The sequence below is a fragment of the Tupaia chinensis genome, unplaced genomic scaffold (assembly GCF_000334495.1).
Source record: "Tupaia chinensis unplaced genomic scaffold, TupChi_1.0 Scaffold000550_1, whole genome shotgun sequence".
Lineage (NCBI taxonomy): Eukaryota > Metazoa > Chordata > Mammalia > Scandentia > Tupaiidae > Tupaia > Tupaia belangeri.
Genome location: NW_006160062.1, coordinates 523,958 through 543,957, shown reverse-complemented (window position 1 = coordinate 543,957; position 20,000 = coordinate 523,958). Strand labels below are relative to the sequence as shown.

At 41.6% G+C, this 20,000-nt stretch overlaps 1 protein-coding gene and 1 pseudogene across 4 annotated transcripts in view; both read right to left on the bottom strand.

The window, feature by feature from the left end:
• The window catches only part of ANKRD29 (ankyrin repeat domain 29), a 58,280-nt gene extending 46,706 nt beyond the window's left edge, over positions 1-11,574 (bottom strand). For 3 of the 4 annotated variants that reach the window (XM_006157656.3, XM_014591295.2, XM_014591296.2), the window contains exon 1: positions 10,922-10,993. In XM_006157656.3, coding sequence (XP_006157718.1) covers positions 10,922-10,942 — 21 coding nt within the window. In that variant the 5' untranslated portion in view covers positions 10,943-10,993. Of the gene's footprint in view, positions 1-10,921; positions 10,994-11,482 lie in introns of those variants that run through there. The other variant, XM_027775360.1, reaches the window with a different exon arrangement.
• Positions 6,490-7,060, bottom strand: LOC114009527 (protein FAM162A pseudogene; annotated as a pseudogene).
• Positions 11,575-20,000: the final 8,426 nt, after the last annotated feature.

Here is a 20,000-nt window from a genome sequence, read left to right as displayed (position 1 = left end):
CTGCTTTAGCTTATTTAATTCTCAGGGCAACTCCATATGGCAGGTATTATAATTATTCTCATAGAAATTTTTACTTTTAATGTGTGAGAGAGATATATTTCTTGACTGGGTCTTGAAGTTGTGATCCTTCAGCCCATCCTCCCAATTAGTTAAGATTACAGTCATGTGCTACCATGCCTGGCCGGTTTAGCTTGATCTGGGAACCAAACCTGGTTCTCTCATGTGGCCTCACCGTTGTAAAGCAGGGCCCTATCCCTTGCACTACTGTGGCTGGGCCTACTTCCATTTTTAAAATGAGGAAACTGAGACACAGAACTGAATTATTCATGGTCATAGAGTTAGGACCTGGCTAATGCACCACTCGTTGTGATGCTGCCGGAAATTAAGTGCAGACAGGAAGGAAAGGGAAACACAGGAGACAAACTGTTACTAATACAGAACTAGAATTCTGAGTAAAAGCTAAGAGAAGTAGAGATTTATACTATTAGCTTAAAAAAGGATTTAGAGTAATGCAGATTTCAATTGTGCACTTATTAATTCAATCAAGAAAATATTAGTTTGAGACTAGCAGTTAGCATAACGGCTATGTTGCTGGACTCCCAGGTAGTCAACCGTGGTTCAAGTCCTGGACCCGGTGGCTTAAACTCACACTGGGCGCGTGTACGTGTATGCCCAAGATCCCGAGAGGAGAATGGAGGAGAAGAGACTGTGGCGTGGCCATCCCCCCAGGGGGTGATTTTTCGCTTTCTGTCTCTCTGTCTCTGTCTTTCTGGCGAGCGCCCGCACCTTATAGCAAAAACCTCTCGAAAAAAAAGAGAAAATATTAGCTTTACACAATGCATTTCTGTGATAGTAGAGGCTATATAAAATAAGGATAGGTTGATGGATTGAGAAGCCATGTGCAGAAGGATGTTTTTGAGATGTCACTTGCTATTTTAAGTCCAATGTCGAACTTTGTGCTATTCGAAAATTTCAGAATGCTTAATAGACATTAAGCCTAAACCCTGTACTGGCAGTATTATTACACGTCCGTAAGTGACAGGAAACTGAAGAACAGTAAGTGAATTACTCTGAGAATTCTGCCTTAGAGGTAGGCCTATGTAACACATTTCCAAATTCACAGTTCAAGATCATGTTTAAGGTTTGTTTAAAACAAGTGTTCAGAATCAGCTACTCTATAGAGATGGAAACTAGATGAGTGGTTGCTCAAAGCTGGGAGGTTTGGAATGCTAGTGACTGCTAATGGTTATGAGGTTTCTTTCTGGAGTAATTAAAATGTTCTAAAATGGACTGTGTAGATAGTTGTGCAATTCTGAACTTATTATAAACCACAGAAACAAATAATTTTTTTTTAATTTTTAGAGACATTTTTGGTATAGGGTACATGCACTCACCAGAGACACAGAGAGACAGAGAGACAGAAAGTGAGAAATCACCCCTCAGGGGGATAGCCATGCCACAATCCCTTCTTGGGATTTTGGGCATACATGCATATGCGCTCGGTGTGTTTCAATTCGCTGAGTCTGGGACTCAAACTGTGATCAACTATATGAGAGTCCAGCAACGTAGCCATTATGCCACCTGCTGGTCCCCTCAAAAGACTTTTAATAGATAGGACAGTGTGTGATTTCTATCTCAAAGCTTTTTAAAAAGATATTATTTTGTTAATTAACTTTTTAAAAATTTTTATACATTCAATCATTATACATCACTACAACTTGTATGTGTAGTTACCGAACATGAATATACTTCACACCAGTCAAGTTGAAGATACTATACATGTTATCAACAGAGGGACAAGCAGTTAGCGTAATGGCTATGTTGCTGGACTCCCATGTAGCTGACTGCAGTTTGCACCCCGGATCTGGTGGCTTAAAACTCACGCCGGGCGTGTGTGCGTGTGTGCCCAAGATCCCGAGAGGAGAATGGAGGAGAAGGGATTGCGGCGTGGCCATCCCCCCTGGGGGAAGATTTCTCGCTTTCTGTCTCTCTGTCTCTCTGGTGCGCGCACGCGCCCTATAGCAAACAACAACAACAACAACAAAACAAAACAAAAAACCTCTTTAACAGATAATCATCCATTTCTGTGTCCCATAAATGTCTTGTCTCTCTATTTTTCTCCTTGATTCTTTTCCTCAAATTATTTTGTTAATTTATTTTCCTGTGGCTCAGGCAAATATATTAAGCTGACTGGCAAGCTGGAATTGATTATGAGGTAATTTACACACTTTCAGAAGAAGATGAATCATACAAATTCTTGAGTTTCTGGTCCAGGCAAGAGCAACTTCTATCACAAAGAGGAGACAGGGTATTGCTTTACCTTCTTGGGTAAGACACACTTAAGAATGACCCAGATATTTTTGTTCATCTAGCAATGGATGTTTCATGTAATATGTGAGCCTCCCCTATCCCCAACTGGGTTAGGCTTCCACTCTGAAGAACAAGTCCTGAACAGTTAAAATAGCTGTTCTAAAATCAAAAGTTGATGTACAAAAATCCTCAAACTTTGTTCAACAAGAAGTCTTACCCCTGCACTCTGAGTTTGCTTTTATTTTAAAGAATAATTCTAGGGACCAGCAGTTAGTGTAATGGCTATGTCACTGGACTCCCATGTAGCCAACCGTGGTTTGCATCCTGGATCCGGTGGCTTAAAACTCACTCCAGGTGCATGTGCGTGCGTGCCCAAAGATCCCATCCCGAAGGGAGAATGGAGGAGAAGGGATTGCAGAGTGGCCATCCCTCCGGGGGGTGATATCTCGCTTTCTGTCTCTCTGTCTCCCTCTGTCTGGCGAGCACATGTGCCCTATAGCAAAAACCTCTCAAAAAAAAAAAAAAAAGAATTAAAAGAATAATTCTAACAAACATGTTTGTTTTCCCAACTAGAACAAATTAGGAATTGAAAATTGCGAAATTAGGAGTTGAAAATTGCAAACAGAAATTTACTAGAGGCAAAGTGACATGGTGCAAAGTGACAGCTGACAATGTGACAAAGAAACCATAAAAAGCAGAAGCAGATGAATCCACTGGGTGCAGATGCAAACAGCCCTACTGGTGGTTCTGAACCATCATCAAGAAGAGCCTCAATTCTGGTTTATAATGTTATTTCCAGACTCATCCAACAATGCTGAGCCTTTTTATAGAGACTCTGGACTTAGGGTCTAAGAGCTTTTCAGAGACCCGTGAAAATGAAAAAGTTAATCTGTGGCTTCCAAATCAAAGTTAATACAGATCTAATTAAACAGCAACAAAACATAATACCTTGTCAACTTTTTAATTTCCAAATTTGGTACTCATAAAATATTGATGACATATGAAAATACCTGTAGGTCTGATTTTTTTCCACTTCATAAGAGTTACCGACTATATATGACAATTGCAGAGAAATCATGGACAAAAGGTAAGTTAAATTAGTATTCATAGCTGATTAGTTTGAAAAGCATTATAAAATCCTTTCACAAACTTTTAAGGGTAGGCAGTGTTGCAGCAGTAATGTGACTGGACTCAAGTGAGAAAGGCCTTAGGTTCCTGTCCGGGGACCTTCTGAGCATGTGAGACACATGTGTGTGTGTGTGTGTTTGTATTCCAGGCCAGCTGCAGCTGGAGGTGGGTTTTGATGTGAAGATCCCGTGACCCTGTTGGCAGTGCACATGACTCCCCCTCTCTTTTGTCTCGACCTTTCCAGCATCTTTTCTGGAGGGGGCAGGGCTTTTTCTTCCATACCAGCATCGGGGTAGTAATGGGCACAACTGGCTTCATAAGCAAGGTCCTTCCATTCAGGTGTACAAATCTCTACTCTTTCAAGACTTGGGCCATCCTACTTTCTCATCCTCTACCTCACCTTGTAGTTATCATCTCCTGGTCATTCTTCCTTATTAACTAAAAATTTTGACACCAGCTTGGCAGCTTCCTTTCTGCCCTCCTCAAATCCTGAGCTCATCCTGATCCACGCTCTATAAAATATTCATATTTGACCTCATCTCCTTTCTTTTTATCCCAGTGGGACAGGTTTTCCCATCTTTCTAGTTAATCCATACAGCTGCCAGGGCCCTGCTGCAGCTCACTGCCCCTTCCATGCCCTGAATAATTCAGTTGCTCAGCTCAGTGGTCCCCTCTACTCTCAAGCCTTCTCACCACTCCTTATTATCATTTAAAAATGGCTTAGTACGCTGTAATAATGTATAGTGAATGAATGTAAATAAATAAATTCAAATATAAAAAAATAAAATAAAATAAAATATATGACATTCTGGAAAAGGTAAAACTATGGAAATAACAAAAAGATCAGTTGCTGCCAGGGGCCAGGAAAGAGGGAGGAATGAACAGGGAGAGCACAGGATTTTCACTAATATTTTTTTTAAGTTTTTTTTTGCTGTAGGGCATGTGCGCTCACCAGACAGAGAGAGACAGAGAGATAGAAAGCGAGAAATCACCCCCCAGGGGGGATGGCCATGCCACAATCCCTTCTCCTCCACTCTCCTCTTGGGCACGCATGCACACGCGCCCGGCGTGAGTTTTAAGTCACTGGGTCCGGGACACGAACTGCAGTCGACTACATGGGAGACCAGCGACATAGCCATTACGCTAACTGCTGGTCCCCTTCACTAATATTTTTGATTGACAAGTCATAATTCTATATATTTATGGAGTACAATATGATATATATATATATACACACACACACATATATGTATATACACTATGTAGAATGTTTAAATCTAGATTATTACATGGTCATCACCTCATTTACCTATAATTTTTTATTGTGAGATATTTGACATTTACTCTTCGTTATTTTGAAATATGCAATATAGTATTAATATTTAAAAAAATGGTTTTGATGATACAATTAGGAAACCATAAAAGTCATCCATTAGAAGCATACAATCAAGTGGGTTTTGCTATAATCATGAGATTGTGAAATGTCACCACTATCTATTCCAGAACATGTTCATCACTCCAAAAAGAAATCCCATGCCAATTAATATTTACTCCCCATCCTCCCCTCTTCTTCATCCCCTGGCAACTGCTGATCTATTTTCTATTTCTATGGATTTGTCCATTTTAGATATCTCATATCAGTGGGCTCATACAATACATGCCCTTTTTTTGTCTGGATTCCTTCACCTAACATGCTTTCAATGTTCCTCAGTGTTATAGCATGTATTAGTGCTTCAATCCTTTTTATGACTGAATGCCATTACATTGTATGGATATACCACATTATAGACCGAACGCCTCTTGTCTTCCCCTAAATTCATATGTTGAAACCATAACCACTGATGTCTTAAGGGCAAGAGCCCTGCATTAGTTGGTTCAGAAAGCAGGACCACCATCCTAGTGAGTCCAGAAGGTAGAACTGAACCAAAGAGGATTGTTATTTTTATTTTCTTTCCTTTTTACATTTCACTGAATATTGTATTAAACTATTCGGTCATAAAGAAAGTCATGATGCATTTTTTTTTTTTTTTTGCTTCATGACTTTCTTGATTATCCAATAAATTCCCAAGCAGCTGCATGCATTACTTTTTAATCCTTGTTATAGCTCTCTGAGGAGAGTTAGCACATTGGAATGTAGTTAATGAGGTACATGAAGCATGTGAGAATAAATGAAATATTTAAATAGAAACTAGCATCCATACCTAAATATAAGACAACTTGGTATCTCAAAGTCCAAACTGTAAATGAGATGCACCAAGGTGCAAATGCTTATCTTTCAACACTAATAACAAAATACACTAGATTTGTGTAATTGAGAAATGTAGTTTCTCAAGTGGCAGGAAAAAGACTAGTGGGAATTTTAAACCATGAAGCTAAGAGGCAACTGTGCTGGTCCCGAGGAACTCCATGATCCTGGGATTTCTCAGTGCTCAGAAGCTCCTGGCCAGATCACTCTTATCACTTGCCAGAACTTTTGCAAGCACTGTTTTCCTAAAAGTCGCCACGCGTCTGCATGCTTGAAGAGATAGAGCATGGGCTGGCTGCCGCTCTGGGCTCTCTTTTGAAAGCCAGTGTCCACAAATCACATGGCATTTTGGAAGGCTAGTTCTCCAACATGCACCTGGGCAGTATCTCACTGGCCCTCGTTTTCTCTTCAGAAGTGAGTACACAGAAGAAAGAGCAATAAATAACTAGGAATTATTTTATATTTTAGCGTCTGGAGAGAAGTTACTTTGACAATGGGAATAAAAGTGAGATAAGACACCTAATTATCTACAAAATAGTTAATACAAAGGTTAAAACAAGTTGTCTCTTTTCATTTTTTTCCAAAAAGCTGAAAGGCTAAATTTTACTTAGATTAACACCATGAAAGACAAGTCATTCTATAAGAAAATGTATTTATACTTCTAGAGCAGATGTATTGAAATGGTATACGTTTGTGTAAACCATACTTTTGTGACATGGATCCTCACACTACATTCTTTTTAATACAGAATTTTGCTGCAACATAATTCCTGGATTTTCCAAGTCCAGCCAATATGGATATCTCTGCTACTCAGGTTCGGTCTTCAGAGCTTCTTCTCCCAGATGAGCTCTCTGTTCCAGGTTCAAGCTTGTTAAAGACTCATTTCTTCTGGCAGCTTTTTTGCCCTCCATAATCATGAAAATGCACCCTGCCACGGTCAGGGCAATCATTACATAGATGCCCTTCACCGGGAGTTTGTCCTTTGTAGCATCAGGCATCTCAAACATGATAGTCTCTGGGACTTCACCTTCCTTTTCAAAGCAACCTGACCAAATCAAAATATTCTCCCAAACTGTAGGTTTATGTAATGGCACTCTGTGGCTATAACTGTGGGATGGCACTTTTAGATTTTCCTGTGGTTTGGTGTAAAATCCACTCATGGTCTTCCAATTAGTTTCTGTTAAACCATAAAGATAAGGAAGCACCTCTCTCACATAACCTAAGACAACTTCCTAGGTTTCTTCCTCTAGCGAACTGGCTGATGTGACCAGGTGGTTGTGTTGATTTGTTTCTCTTTTTAATAAAATGGGACTGAACAAATGATCCCTTCAAATTCTGAGAGTCTTCGACCCACACATTTGAGCCAGTTTCCTGGAGGGCATGTTAAAGTCTAACAGTAGAGTGACAATTTCTGTATGGACAGGATAAGGGAGAACACAGCGCTACATTCAACTTTCCAGCCAAGATTTCCCTCCCAAAAAGGATTATTCTTAAGCCTTGAGATTTAATTGTATTTTCCTTTCCAGGTTTTTGGACTGCTTTGGACCCATCACCTGTTTCTTCCTTCCAATTTCTCCCTTTTGGAGTAGAAATATCTATCTTAGGTCTGTCCTACCACTGCATTTTGGAAACACATTAACTTGTTTGATTTCATAGTCTCACAGCTGGAGAAAAGTTTGCCTCAAGATGAATAATACAAGTCCCATCCTCATCTGATTTAGATGATATTCAGACCTTTAGAGTAGATACGGAGCACATTAAGACTTTGGGACTGTTAGAATGGAATAAATACATTTTATATGTAAGAAGGAGATCATTTTTGAAGGATCAAGAGCAGAATATTATAGATTAAATATTTTGGTGTCCTCTCCTCCCAATTCATATGCTGAAGCACTAACCCTGAGTGTGATGGTATGAAGAGGTGGGGTATTTGGAATTATTTAGATTTAGGTGAGGTCACAAGGGTAGAGCCACTATGATGGGCTTAGAGCTCTCTCTAACAAGAAGAGACACCAGAGTTTTCTCTCTCTATCATGTTAGGAAACAGAAAGCAAGAGGTCATCTGCAAACCAGGAAAAGAAGCCTTCTTTAATACCAAATTTGCTAGCACCTTTATCTTGGTCTTCCCAGCCCCTAGAACTGTGAGAAATAAATTTCTGTTGTTTAAGCCTCCCAACTATGCATTTATAATACACATCACATTTTATTATCATCAGTTAATGGACATTTGGATTGTTTCTACTTTTTGGTTATTATGAACAATATTGCTATGAATATTTGTGTATAAGTTTTTGTAGGAGTAAATGTTTTCATTTCTTTTGGATATATATATATATCACATGAACCAGCAATTCCACACATACATATATGTATATGAGAGAGCCCTTGCTCATTTAAAATTTGGATTAGTTATTGATTTTTTTATTGTCAATGTATCATTATTTTTGTTTCCTTCAAAAGTTTATTCATACACACACACACACACACACACACACACACACATATGTATATATATTAGTGGAATTTCTGGTTCATGTGTTAATTCTATATTTAACTTTTTTTCACTGTTAATTTACTGGGGGATGTGGGTGCAAGTGAGAGAGAAACAGAGAGAAAGGGAAAGTGAGAAGGCACTTCCCATGGGGGATGGCCATGCTGCAATTCCTTCTTTTCTATTTCTCCTCTTGGGATTTTGGACATGAATACACATGTGCTTGTTGTGTTTTTCAAGCCTCTAGGTCTGGAACCTGAACCATGTGGTCAACCATGTGGGATTCAGTTGCTTTAACTGGCAGCCCCTATGTTTAACTTTTTGAAGAAAGACCAGACTTTTAAAAAATTACTGCATTACTATACATTCCTACCACCATTGTATAAGGGTTCTTTGCCAACAGTTGGTCATTGTCTGTTGTGGTGGTTAAAGGTATCCTAGTGGGTATGAAGAGGTATCTCATTATGGTTTTGATTTGTATTGCCCTGATGGCTAATGATGTCAAGCATGATGTCAGGTGCTTGCTTACTGGATATCGTACATCTTCTTGAGAGAAATGTCTACTCAGAGACTCTTGCTCATTTAAAATTTGCATTAGTTATTAATTTCTTTATTGTCAAAGTATCATTATTTTTGTTTCCTTCAAAGTTTATTCATTTATCTTCTTCTTCAAGAGAGAAACAAGAACCCTCAATAATGTACTACCATGCTACAGTGTCCCCTATCCCCGAGCCCTCCATCCAACCAGGATCGTGGGGATGCCCTAGAGCCCTGCATCTTCAGGCCAACCCAAGATCTGAATTCAGGCCTTCCCATATGGCTCCAGCATCATGCTGCAGTGCTCCACTGTCTGTGCCACAGTGGCTGAGCCAAGAATCTCTGTGATTTTAAAGCAAACAAGCCCTTGGTCAACTCCAGCCACTGCTCTGCTTTATTCTCTTGTAGCTTGCAGAATTTCTTAAAAGAGATCTCTGTTTGTGGTTTTTACTGCTCTCCTTTCAAGTTATTGTAATCTGGCACCTAAATGTAACTCATCATTGAAACTGCATTTGTAAGGACACCAGTGGCTGTTCTGTTACTAATTCCAATGCATTTTTCAATTTTTGGCTTGATCGATTTCCCTGTAGTGTTTAACACCAGCCAAGCTCCTCTTCATCTTTATGGAAAGACTAGAGATTCTATGTCTTACATGTGAAACACAGGATAATTTGAATGACTCTCCAGGAAATTATGTGACTCGAAAAGTCTAATCACGAAAGTTTTTTTTTTAGAACAGACTAACCAAGGTATTGAAATGCTAACATACTGCATGTAAGTTGGTATATGCATAGCTAATGGTGTTTCTTTCAGCTTTCTTCAACAGTTCCTGCAGCATCTACAACAGTTCTTGAGCAGCACATGCCTCTGATTTTTCTCAGACATCCCTGGCTGCTCCTCAGTATTCTCAGTAGGCTTCTTATTCTGTTCATTCTTCAATCATAATTTTATTTAAGATTTTGTCCTCAGCCCTCTTATTTTCCACCTTTACATGGTCTCACAATCACATTCATTCCAATGGGTTCAGTTATCGCTTAATATTGGTGACTCCTAATTCTCACCTCTACCTACTACATAGACGTCTTCATGGGCTCTGGGGGTTTGTGTAGCTGTCTAATCCACAGCGCTGCTTGAATTCCCATCTATTCTCAACCTTTACACTAAACCAAACGTTTCTTCTTTACCCCTTTTGCCTTCCCACCTCAATGAATGACATCCATTATTGAATTCAGTTCATTTAAAAATTTCAAGTCACATTTATCTACTTCCTTCCTTCCTGGTCACCTATGCCCTGGCACCCTGCCGTTTCTTCACAATGACTACACATCCTCCTCATTAGTCTCCCAGCTCCACCCTCTTCTCCAAACTGTAGCCAGAGATATCTCTAACATGCAAGTCTCCTCTTGTCATTCTCCTGCTTACATGAGCTATTTTAAGGGAGGGAATTACAGTGGTTTTGGGGTCAGACACACTTGGGTTTCAACAACCACCATTAATTTACTGGCTCAGGGTCCTACAGGAGTCATTTAACTTTTCTATGCCTTGGCTTTCCTCATTAAAACAAAACAAAACAAAATCAGAAAAAAAGGCAGAGCCACCCAGAGCACCATCTCAGGCCTTGCCGGGGATTCAGACATTGTCCAGGTTAAGATTAAGTGCTCAATACATTTTAAACTATTGTTATCGAAACCTTTCAATAGAGGCGAATCAATTAACCTCATTTTCATTCTAATCCGTAGAGACTCAATACTATCTCTTTAATAAACTCTTTTAGACTCTTCAGACTCTGAAGTCTGTAATCAACTGCAGCTCCACGCTTGGGCGGATCACTCTGCTTCAGAGTCAGAAAAAGTATTCTGGTGAGAGGCTGGAGCTGGCATTCCAAGAGACGCAGAGGGACAGCTCAGGAAGCCTGCAGCTGAAGGAAAGCGCAGACCGCAGCTCCTACCCTGCCCGCGTCCCCGCCCGGACCTGTTACCCCGGCGACAGTCCCCGCCGCGCCTCGGCCTGGCCCAGACTCTCCTGACCCGCAGCTCTAATGCCGAAAGCCTTTCGAGCGAAGCAGACACAGGCTAACCACAACCCCACGGGACGCATCTCAGCCCCGCCACTTCCTCCGCCTGGCCGGGAGCCGGGAGATGCAGGCGGCGCCTCTCTCCACCCTGCGGCCCCGCGGCCTGGACAGCGCTTCCCGAGCCCGCAGCGCTCACCTTGAAGGACATCTTGCACATGTCCGCCGCCGCCCCACCCGAGCGGCGCGCTCCGGGCCCCGGGCGCCTGGCCCGCCCGCCCCGGGCCCGCGCCGCGCTCCGCTCGCGGGCGCGCGCACACTGCGCACGGGGTGCTGCGGTGACACGCTCTCACGGCGCGCCCACGCGCCTGCTCGGCCGTACCCATCGCACTCACACTCAAGCACACAGGCACTCTGCACTCAGCACACACAACACCCTCCACACTCACGTCCACACACAGCCTCCAAACTGCACACACGCTGTGTGTCCTCACATCGTCTCCACTGACGTTCACACCTCCACAGTCCTTACACATCTCACTGCACGCACTGCAGTGTGCACGCTCCACACCCCTCACACATTCCACACATAAAGCTCTCTGTACTTACATCTTCACACCCACATGCCTCACATACACTCACATATATACATTCCAAACTCCACGCACATTGTACACGCTCGTCATTCCACTCACAGGTTTACATACGCACACAGGTACACACACATTCTCCACACTCACATCTGCACAGCACTCCTTACCGAATACACTGTCTCAAACAGCTTTACTTTCAATTCCTTTGTTTTTGTTGTTGTTGTTGTTGTTTGTCTGTTGTTTTGCTTTTAGAGGGAGATTTTTGTGATGGGGACGCATGCGCTTGCCAGAAAGAGGGAGGCAGAGAACGAGATGGTCACATCGCAATTTCTTCTCCTTCATTCTCCTCTTGGGATCTTGGGCATGCACGCACACGCAGCCCGCTCGAGTTTTAAACCCTCTGGTCTGGGACTCCAACCGTGGTCGACCACGTTGGAATCCAGCGGCATAACCACTACACTATCTGCTGGTCTCTTAAATTCTGTTTCTTTTCTTTTTCTTCCTGGTCTTTTCTTTCTTCTCTCTTTTCTTTCTGTGTTGCCCAGACCAGCCTTGAGCTCTTGATCCTCCTACCTCAGCCTCTCCAAGCAGCTGGGATTCCTGGCACAGAACTGTGCCTGGCCTTTAGTTTGGACTAGGGCTTGTCATGTGCTCCCGGCCTGCAGAGCACAACAGTGTGTGTCATCACAGCTGGAAGGTCTTTTCTTTCTTTTCCTCTTCTTTTCCAAGAATCTATTTTTTTCCTCCTGGAAAACGAGCCTTTTATTGCATAAGTCACATGAGTGATATTTTCCTTTTGGAAGGACAAAGGCAAATTGCAACATGTACTCACATCCCTGGCCTTATTACATCTGTCACCTCCTCCTCTTGGCCTTAAGCTCCACACCTGAGTAGGGCAGGGCTGTCTACTCCCTTGCACATACAGAGGCTTGCCTGGGATTGGTTTAGGGAAAGTAAAAAATGGGAGAGTCTCATTTTTTATATTAAAAAAATCTATATTGATTTTCAGGTATAATAAAAGTCTTTTTAGAAAATTCAACTGCTAAAATAAAGAAGCAGCTATTTCAGTCCCTCACACTGTAGAAATCCATTCATTCATTCTCTCATTCATTCATTTTTATCTCCAACCCTCTTCTCAATTGAATTTGTAAAGAACATTTAATTTAAAAAAAGCTACTCAAAAGTCAATAATGAAAATGTTTATTCTTTATGAATAAATTATATTATTTGTGTTTTAAGTAATTCTAAAATAAAAACATTTTTCAGAGAGTGTATGCATCAAAGAGAGAACACCCCCACTCAGGTGCCCCCATGTCCTTCTCCATTTCTCCATCCTGCCAGGATTTGGGGCACTCACAAAATCCTGGTGAGTTTTTCAAGGCACCTGTGCCAAGATTTACACCTGCGATCAGCTATGTGGAATCTGGTCCTTGCTATGCTGTAGGGTCAGCCTTAAAATAAAAACATTCTGAACTTTTGTAGGTAATTCCAATTTTTTTTTTTTTTTGGAGAGGTTTTTGCTATAGGGCACGTGCGCTCACCAGGCAGACAGAGACAGAGAGATAGAAAGCGAGAAATCACCCCCCAGGGAGGATGGCCATGCTGCAGTCTCTTCTCCTTCATTCTCCTCTTAGGATCTTGGGCATGCATGAACACACTCCCGGCCTGAGTTTAACCCACCAGGTCCGGGACTCAAACTGAGGTTGACTATATGGGAGTCCAGCAACATAGCCATTATGCCAACTGCTGGTCCTGGAAATTCCAATTTTTAAATCAAGAAAGAATCAAAAGTTTTCCCTTGCCTTAGATGTTTATAGATGAAACAAACTTTTAAGTTGCCACACAATATTATTATATAAGATCAAGCATTAGAGGTTTTCTTTAATAGTTTTGATAAATAAAAGGGAGAAGGGAAAGAACTAATACATTGAGTGTTTTCTAGGATCCAGCTGCTTTCCTTACAAAAATCCTAAGAGGCAGATATGAAACTCATTCTGCAGATGAAAACACTAAGGTTCTGAGAGATGGAGTAGTTTGCTGACAAGTGATAGGGCTAGCTAGACCTTGAGTTAAACCTGTCTGGCTCTAAAGCCTGTTTTCTTTCCACTGTCACATTTGCTGCTCAAAACTGTTTTTGGCAAAGTCTCTGGTCAGAGTGCTGATAGGCTTCTTGTCAATTTCTGGGAAGAATGTCCCCCACTCCTGGCTAAATTCATCTTCAGAAGAAAAGTCCCGGGAACCAGCAGTTAGCGTAATGGCTGTGTCGCTGGACTGCCACATAGTCGACTGTGGTTTGCGTCCCGGACCCAGTGGCTTAAAAATCACGCGGGGCGCGTGTGCGAGCGTGCCCAAGATCCTGAGAGGAGAATGGAGGAGAAGGGATTGTGGCATGACCATCCCCGCTGGGGGGTGATTTCTCGCTTTCTGTCTCTATGTCTCTCTGTCTGTCTGGCGAGTGCACACGCCCTATAGCGAAAACCTCTCAAAAAAAAAAAAAAAAAAAGAAGAAGAAAAGTCCCCAAATAGACCTTGTGGTCGCAGCCAGACGACTCTTTCTAAAATGACCCAATGCAAACATTAATATGACCCCTTGGGTCTAGCATGAAATTAAATCCATATGGCTCACATTCCTTACCTAAATAATTTCTCACGACCCCAAAAGAAACTCCATCTTTGCCATCCTTTCCTTATTGTTGCTTCCCTCTTCGTCCCTTTACTCTCTCCTCTCTACTCCCTTCTATCTGCCTTCAGCCAAGCCCCCCACTCAGAGTGTTACCCCTCTGCAATTCCTCTTTCTCTGCCTGGTCCCTCAGTCTTTTCACCTTTGCTGTGTTCCTGCTTTCATTTCTCAGCACCACTTTCCTCAGCCCGTGATTCCAGAGGATCTGATATCATGCTCGACTCTACTTCTGATATTTTAGACTCCTTCCACAGAGTTTAAATTCTGCTGTGTTGGGGCCAGCAGGTGACATGGTGGTTAAGGTGCTGGGATTCCACATGGCTGATGGCTGTTTGTGTCCCAGATCTGGTGGCTTGCTTTCTCCCTTTCTCTCTCTCTCTCTCTCTCTGATGAGCACACACATCCTATAGGAAATTAAAAGAATAATAGTGATAAATTAAATAAATAATTATAAAATATTAATAAATTCTGCTGTGTATTAGATATCTTTAAAGATATCTTTATGTATCTTTTATTCTCTCCAGTGGCTAATTTATAGCTGGAGATATGGTAGATGGTAAAAATGTAACTAATCGTTGGTTTAGTAAAAGACTCAGAGGATTGCCTTCACCATATTTACAAGTTGGAAGGTCCTCAACATCCATCCATAGGTAAACACTCCTCAGATACCTAGACATTTGTGTTCTCCTCAGATGAAGCCAGAGTCATCACCTTCTGTTCACACTCACACAGAACATGATATGTTTAGTCTCTATTTTGCACTGTCCCAGTTAATATTCCAGTGGGACTTGCCCTAGACAGAAAAGTGAATAGGTCTATTGGCCTACTGAGCACTCTACCTCCCCTTTATGTAGTTAGACTTCTTTCATTAACTGAGAGTCCATCCTAGACATCTTGTCTGTCTCCCTTTCTGTCACTTTCCCACATCTCCCAGCCGGTTAGCTCATTTTCCTTACATACTGCAATTTATATTGCACTAGTGGACCAGGCTGTGGTGTGGTGCTTAGGGCAGTCAGATCCTACATGGCTAACAGCCCAGTTCAAGTCTCCGAAGCAGTGGCTTGAGAAACACAGCAATCGCATGTGCAGGTATATCCAAAATCTCAAAAGGAGGAAGAAATGGAGAAGAAGCGATTGTGGTGTGGCCATTCCCCATGGGTGGGGGAAGTGCTGCTGTTGGCCTTGGCACATCCTCTGTGTGAATTCAACTCAGCAGCTAAGGACAATGTCAAATCTGGTTGGATGGGCTGTGGTGGTTAGTTTTATGCATCAACTTGGCAAGGCCATGGTACCCAGCTAATCTGGTCAAACACTTTTCCAGATGTTTCTGTGAAGGGATATCTTTGATGAGTTTAACATTTAAATCTGTAGACTCTGAGTGAAAGCAGATTATCATCTATAAAGAGCACGCTGACGTAGAGGGACTTTACAGAATGGCACAACAATTCTCCAAGGAGTCCTTATCTAGCCAAGCCTCTTTTGAGTCTTTGCTTTTTGGTACATTCTAGTAATTTTGCTTTTATTACCCACCATAGTGATTGAACAAAACCTTAATTTCCTTCACTTTAGTGATGGGCTACTCCCTTGGAAATCAGCTGCTTTTGGCACTGCTCTGCCAAACACTTTATGGTTTAAAACATGTAGTTGGGCTGTATCGTGGTACAGTGAGAAAACAAGATGCTCTGTGTGGCTGAACAATAGGATAGAAGAATGGATTCATGTCCAGAGTCCTTTCTGAGTAGGTTGGACAACATGTGTCCCCATGATTTGGGCCTGACTGAGGCTGGGACAGATTACGGTGTCAAGGCCCTGTTGGGGGAGCTATCTCTTTTTCTCTCTCATTAATAGAATAAATAAACAGACTTAAAAAAACATACAGTGGTGAGTCATGATGTATACGTGGTAGGATCACAGGGGGGTCTCATATGTAAGTTGGTGGACTACCACACTGGTGTAGGAATGCCAACCCTAGGAGCCTTCAGTTCTGGACAGACATCTTAATCTTATCTGGAGTGTTTGATTTTCATTGGCTGTTTAGCATTATTGTGTAACTCTGACAGTTTCCAACATTTGTTTAAGGAGAGTCTGGGTTAATGGTTGGAAATTACCCTATCACTAACCCAGCCCTGGGGAATAAAAGCATCTATTATGAATGGGCCCAGAAGAAATGCTTTCCAGCCTAAGCAACCTTTAGCATTTTTTGCAGGGCTCAAAATATCTACACAAGAGCATTATGTGTTAATGTCCAGAAACCTGAGTGCTACAGAGTCAAAATTTCAGTCTTTAAATTATACTGCCAAGTCACTAAACCCATAAGGGGCAAAATGTAGCAGACATGTACATACAGACTTAGTACTAAATTACTCACAAGGTTGGCACTTGTTTCATTTCATCTTTTATTGAATCAAAACCATTTCAGAGAAGCCAAAAAGTTGAGTTCAGTCTTTCAGGAAAATGGACCAAAAGGCTGCCATGTCATAGAAATTTTCTCACTAATTTACATGAGAGCAAGGGAGAAATTAAAATTTAATTTTGTTTGTGGAGAAAACAGATCCTCTACCCCAGCAATGAAAATGCAGAAAATAATATTTGATTGTCAGAAAAGTCATGATGGATTTTTTGTATCGAAAAACATGGAAAAATGTGCCATGACTTTTCTGATGACCCAATATTTTTATTAACATTGGATTTGGGGGGGGGTCGTTCTTTTATAATTATATAGTAATAGACTAAGTTGTATGTAGTTTTTGAAGTTCTCTCTCTCTTTTCTTCTTTCACATCATCCCCAGAAGAGTCTCACATCTTGATTCCGCCACTCTTGGATTTCAGCCAGCCAGGATGACACATGTGCTTATGCAATCCTTACATGCATAGGTCAACCCGGAACCAAACCCTGGTCTTCCATATAGCCTCCAGTATTGCAGAGCATTGTACTATAGCTGTGCAACTGCAGCTGGACCCAGAACTGTACATAGTATACATTTTCAGTGTGGCAGGAACCTCATTCTCTTATTGAAGTTTCCTTGGTGGGTTTCTTACAGCTTAGCAGTGAGGTGACAGCTTAGAGTGAAAAGAATTTCAATGAGACTGAATATCAAACTGTGAAGCACTCAGGCAGAAGGTGTGTTGATCTCATTCTCTTTACAGCCTTAATGCCAAGGCTAGGGGCTATCATAAAGTAGGTGTACACCAAATATTTTTAAATGAATAAATGAATGCTCACAGATTATCTAAGGATCTGAAAGCCTTTCAAATATGGAGCCACATCTTCTAATACTCTTTTCTGTAATAAAATTTGAAGTTTGTGTGGTTCTTCTCTTCCTCAGGAACTTAGGGCATGTGGCCATTAGCTTAAAAGTAAGGCCACTGGGCAGGCAACAATAAAGAACAAAAGGGGTACTGACTAGTAGGATAATTGTTATGGCTTCACTGAAAAAGAACTTTCCTCCTCCACTCCCTCAAGAAACTTCTCTTCATTGGTCTCCATCATAGGGCTGAGTAGTGCCTGAGAGGCCTGAAAGTTATTGCTAAAGGCTACGACTCCATATTTATATGTGTGTTTTAAATTAATTGGCAATCTCTCTGTGTGCACATGCATGTGTGCTTTTCTGTGTATTTGGTGAAGCTCTAGAACTTTGAATTTAATCAAGGGATCTTGTGCTGGTACCTGATGCCCCCACACTTCTCTCTCTACCTCCCCTCCAAACACACACATTCTCTCTCTCTCAGACGTGCAAGTCAAACTAAGCTCAGGGCTCAGCCCTTCTTTGGTCACGCCTAGTTACAATGCCTCTTATATAGGTGTAGGATTCTCAATTCCCCAGAAACTATAAATAGGAGGTGGAGGGTAGAAGTCCAAGTAATTTCACTGGAAAGAGAAATGTCTGCAGATGCTTGCGGAAGAGCCATGATCAAACATGACCCTAGACAAAACAGTTTGTGTACCATCTGCTTTCAGTCTAGTGGCAGTATGATGACACAATGGTGACATGCCAATCCTAGGAGGGGAGTAATGCCTTGAGAAATCCATAGGAAAGTCCCATCTGTCTGGAACTCAGCAGGGGCCTAAGGGCCAGACTATTCTGTCTTAATTTTGGAGCTAGTCAGGCTCACTGAGAGGTCAGGGATCCAGCAGCTCCCACCAGAAAGTGAAATCACCTAGCTGCTGGGGCAGTATCCTTTGGGGACTTGGGGCAGACAATGGGGTGCGGGAGGGGGGGCAATTAAGGCAGACAAACAACTAGAGGAATTTAGCATGCAGGATCTTCCACAGGATTCCTCAACGGCCCTCCAATCCTGACCTTTGGCAAGGTCCAAAAGTGAGCAGCAGGGAATTACATCCAGTAAAGGAGAACAGCAGGTGAAAACAGAAATGCAGCCACCAAGGACTGATGCTTAATGAACATGTGGCTTGTCTGAAATCACTCAAGAAAAAACGATAACCCAATTTATAGGTCTGGGGCACATGTAAGAGCAAAAACACCAGCATGACTGTTTTAAGGCTGATGTGCTGTGTGGGTGAAAGAGACCTAAGAATTAAGGATAAAATATCTGGTGTACATTCAGGCCTCCTTAGCCTAAAATCTGAGTTAGTAAAGGTCTTCTAAGAAGAAGAACGATTTTGAAGATTTGCAACTTCAAGGAGTATGACTTACTGCACTAAGGTGAAGGAACTGGTTTTCACCTGAAATAACCTGATGATGCATTTATTCCTCATAAAGAATGAGTCATGGATTTAGTCCTTACAATGAGTTAATATTATTAAAACACACTTTATACACATGTCTCTGTGCAGAGGCAGCTCAGTCAGTAGGTGCTATTATGGAGTAAGTGAAACTAATTTTAACTTTATCATATGTGTCATTTCTTTTGATTTGTCTAAACCTGGGTATAATTACTCGCACTAAGCCAAGAGAACTGTGCAGGTTATTTCATGTCCTTGGGAAGGTTAAAAAGCTCCTTTTATTTTTCCCCCTACAAGGGGACTTCAAAAGGTTCATGGAAAATGGAATGAAAGTATGAGTTTATTTTGATGCAAATATTTTTGAAACCCATGCATAGTGTTTTTTTTTTTTTTTGAGAGATTTTCACTGTAGGGCACGTGCGCTCGCCAGACAGACAGAGACATAGAGACAGAAAGCGAGAAATCACCCCCCAGGGGGGATGGTCACGCCGCAATCCCTTCTCCTCCATTCTCCTCTCGGGATCTTGGGCACGCACACACACGCGCCCGGCGTGAGTTTTAAGCCACTGGGTCCGGGACACGAACTGCGGTCGACTACGTGGGAGTCCAGCAACATAGCCATTACGCTAACTGCTGGTTCCCCACCCATGCATAGTGTTTAGAGAGTTGTTTGTTGAACTCATTTTCCCATCTTTTAATGTGGTTAATCATTTTCTTTTGGGTAAGCTACTTGAGTTCCCTGTGTATTCTGGCTATTAGTCCCTATCTGGGGCACAGTTAACAAAAATTCTCTCCCATTCTAGGTGTTGTCAATTCACATTAATTACAGTGTACTTTGCTGTGCAGAAACTTCTTAATCTGATGAAATCCCACCTGTCTATTATGGGGATTATTGCTTGTGCTGTGGGGGTCTTGCTTAAGGAATCTTTGCCTATCCCAACGTCTCTCAGAGTTTCCCCAGTGTTTTCTACCAGTAGTTTTATAGTTTGTGGTCTCAGGTTTAGATCTTTGATCCACTTTGAGTTGATTTTTGTTAATGATGACAGATAGGGGTTCAGATTCATCTTTCTGCAGGTGGATACCCAGTTTTTCCAGCACTATTTGCCAAAGAGGTTTTCCTTTTCTCACTGGATTGACTGGTATCCTTTGTCAAAGATGAGTTGGCTATACGTTTTGGGGTTTATTTCTGGGGTCTCTATTCTGTTCCATTGGTCCTCATGTCTGTTTTTGTGCCAATACCATGTTTTTTTTTTTTTTTTTTTTTTTAAATTTAACCTTCCTTTTTTTTTTAAGGGAAAAACCTTTAAATATTTTTTTTTTT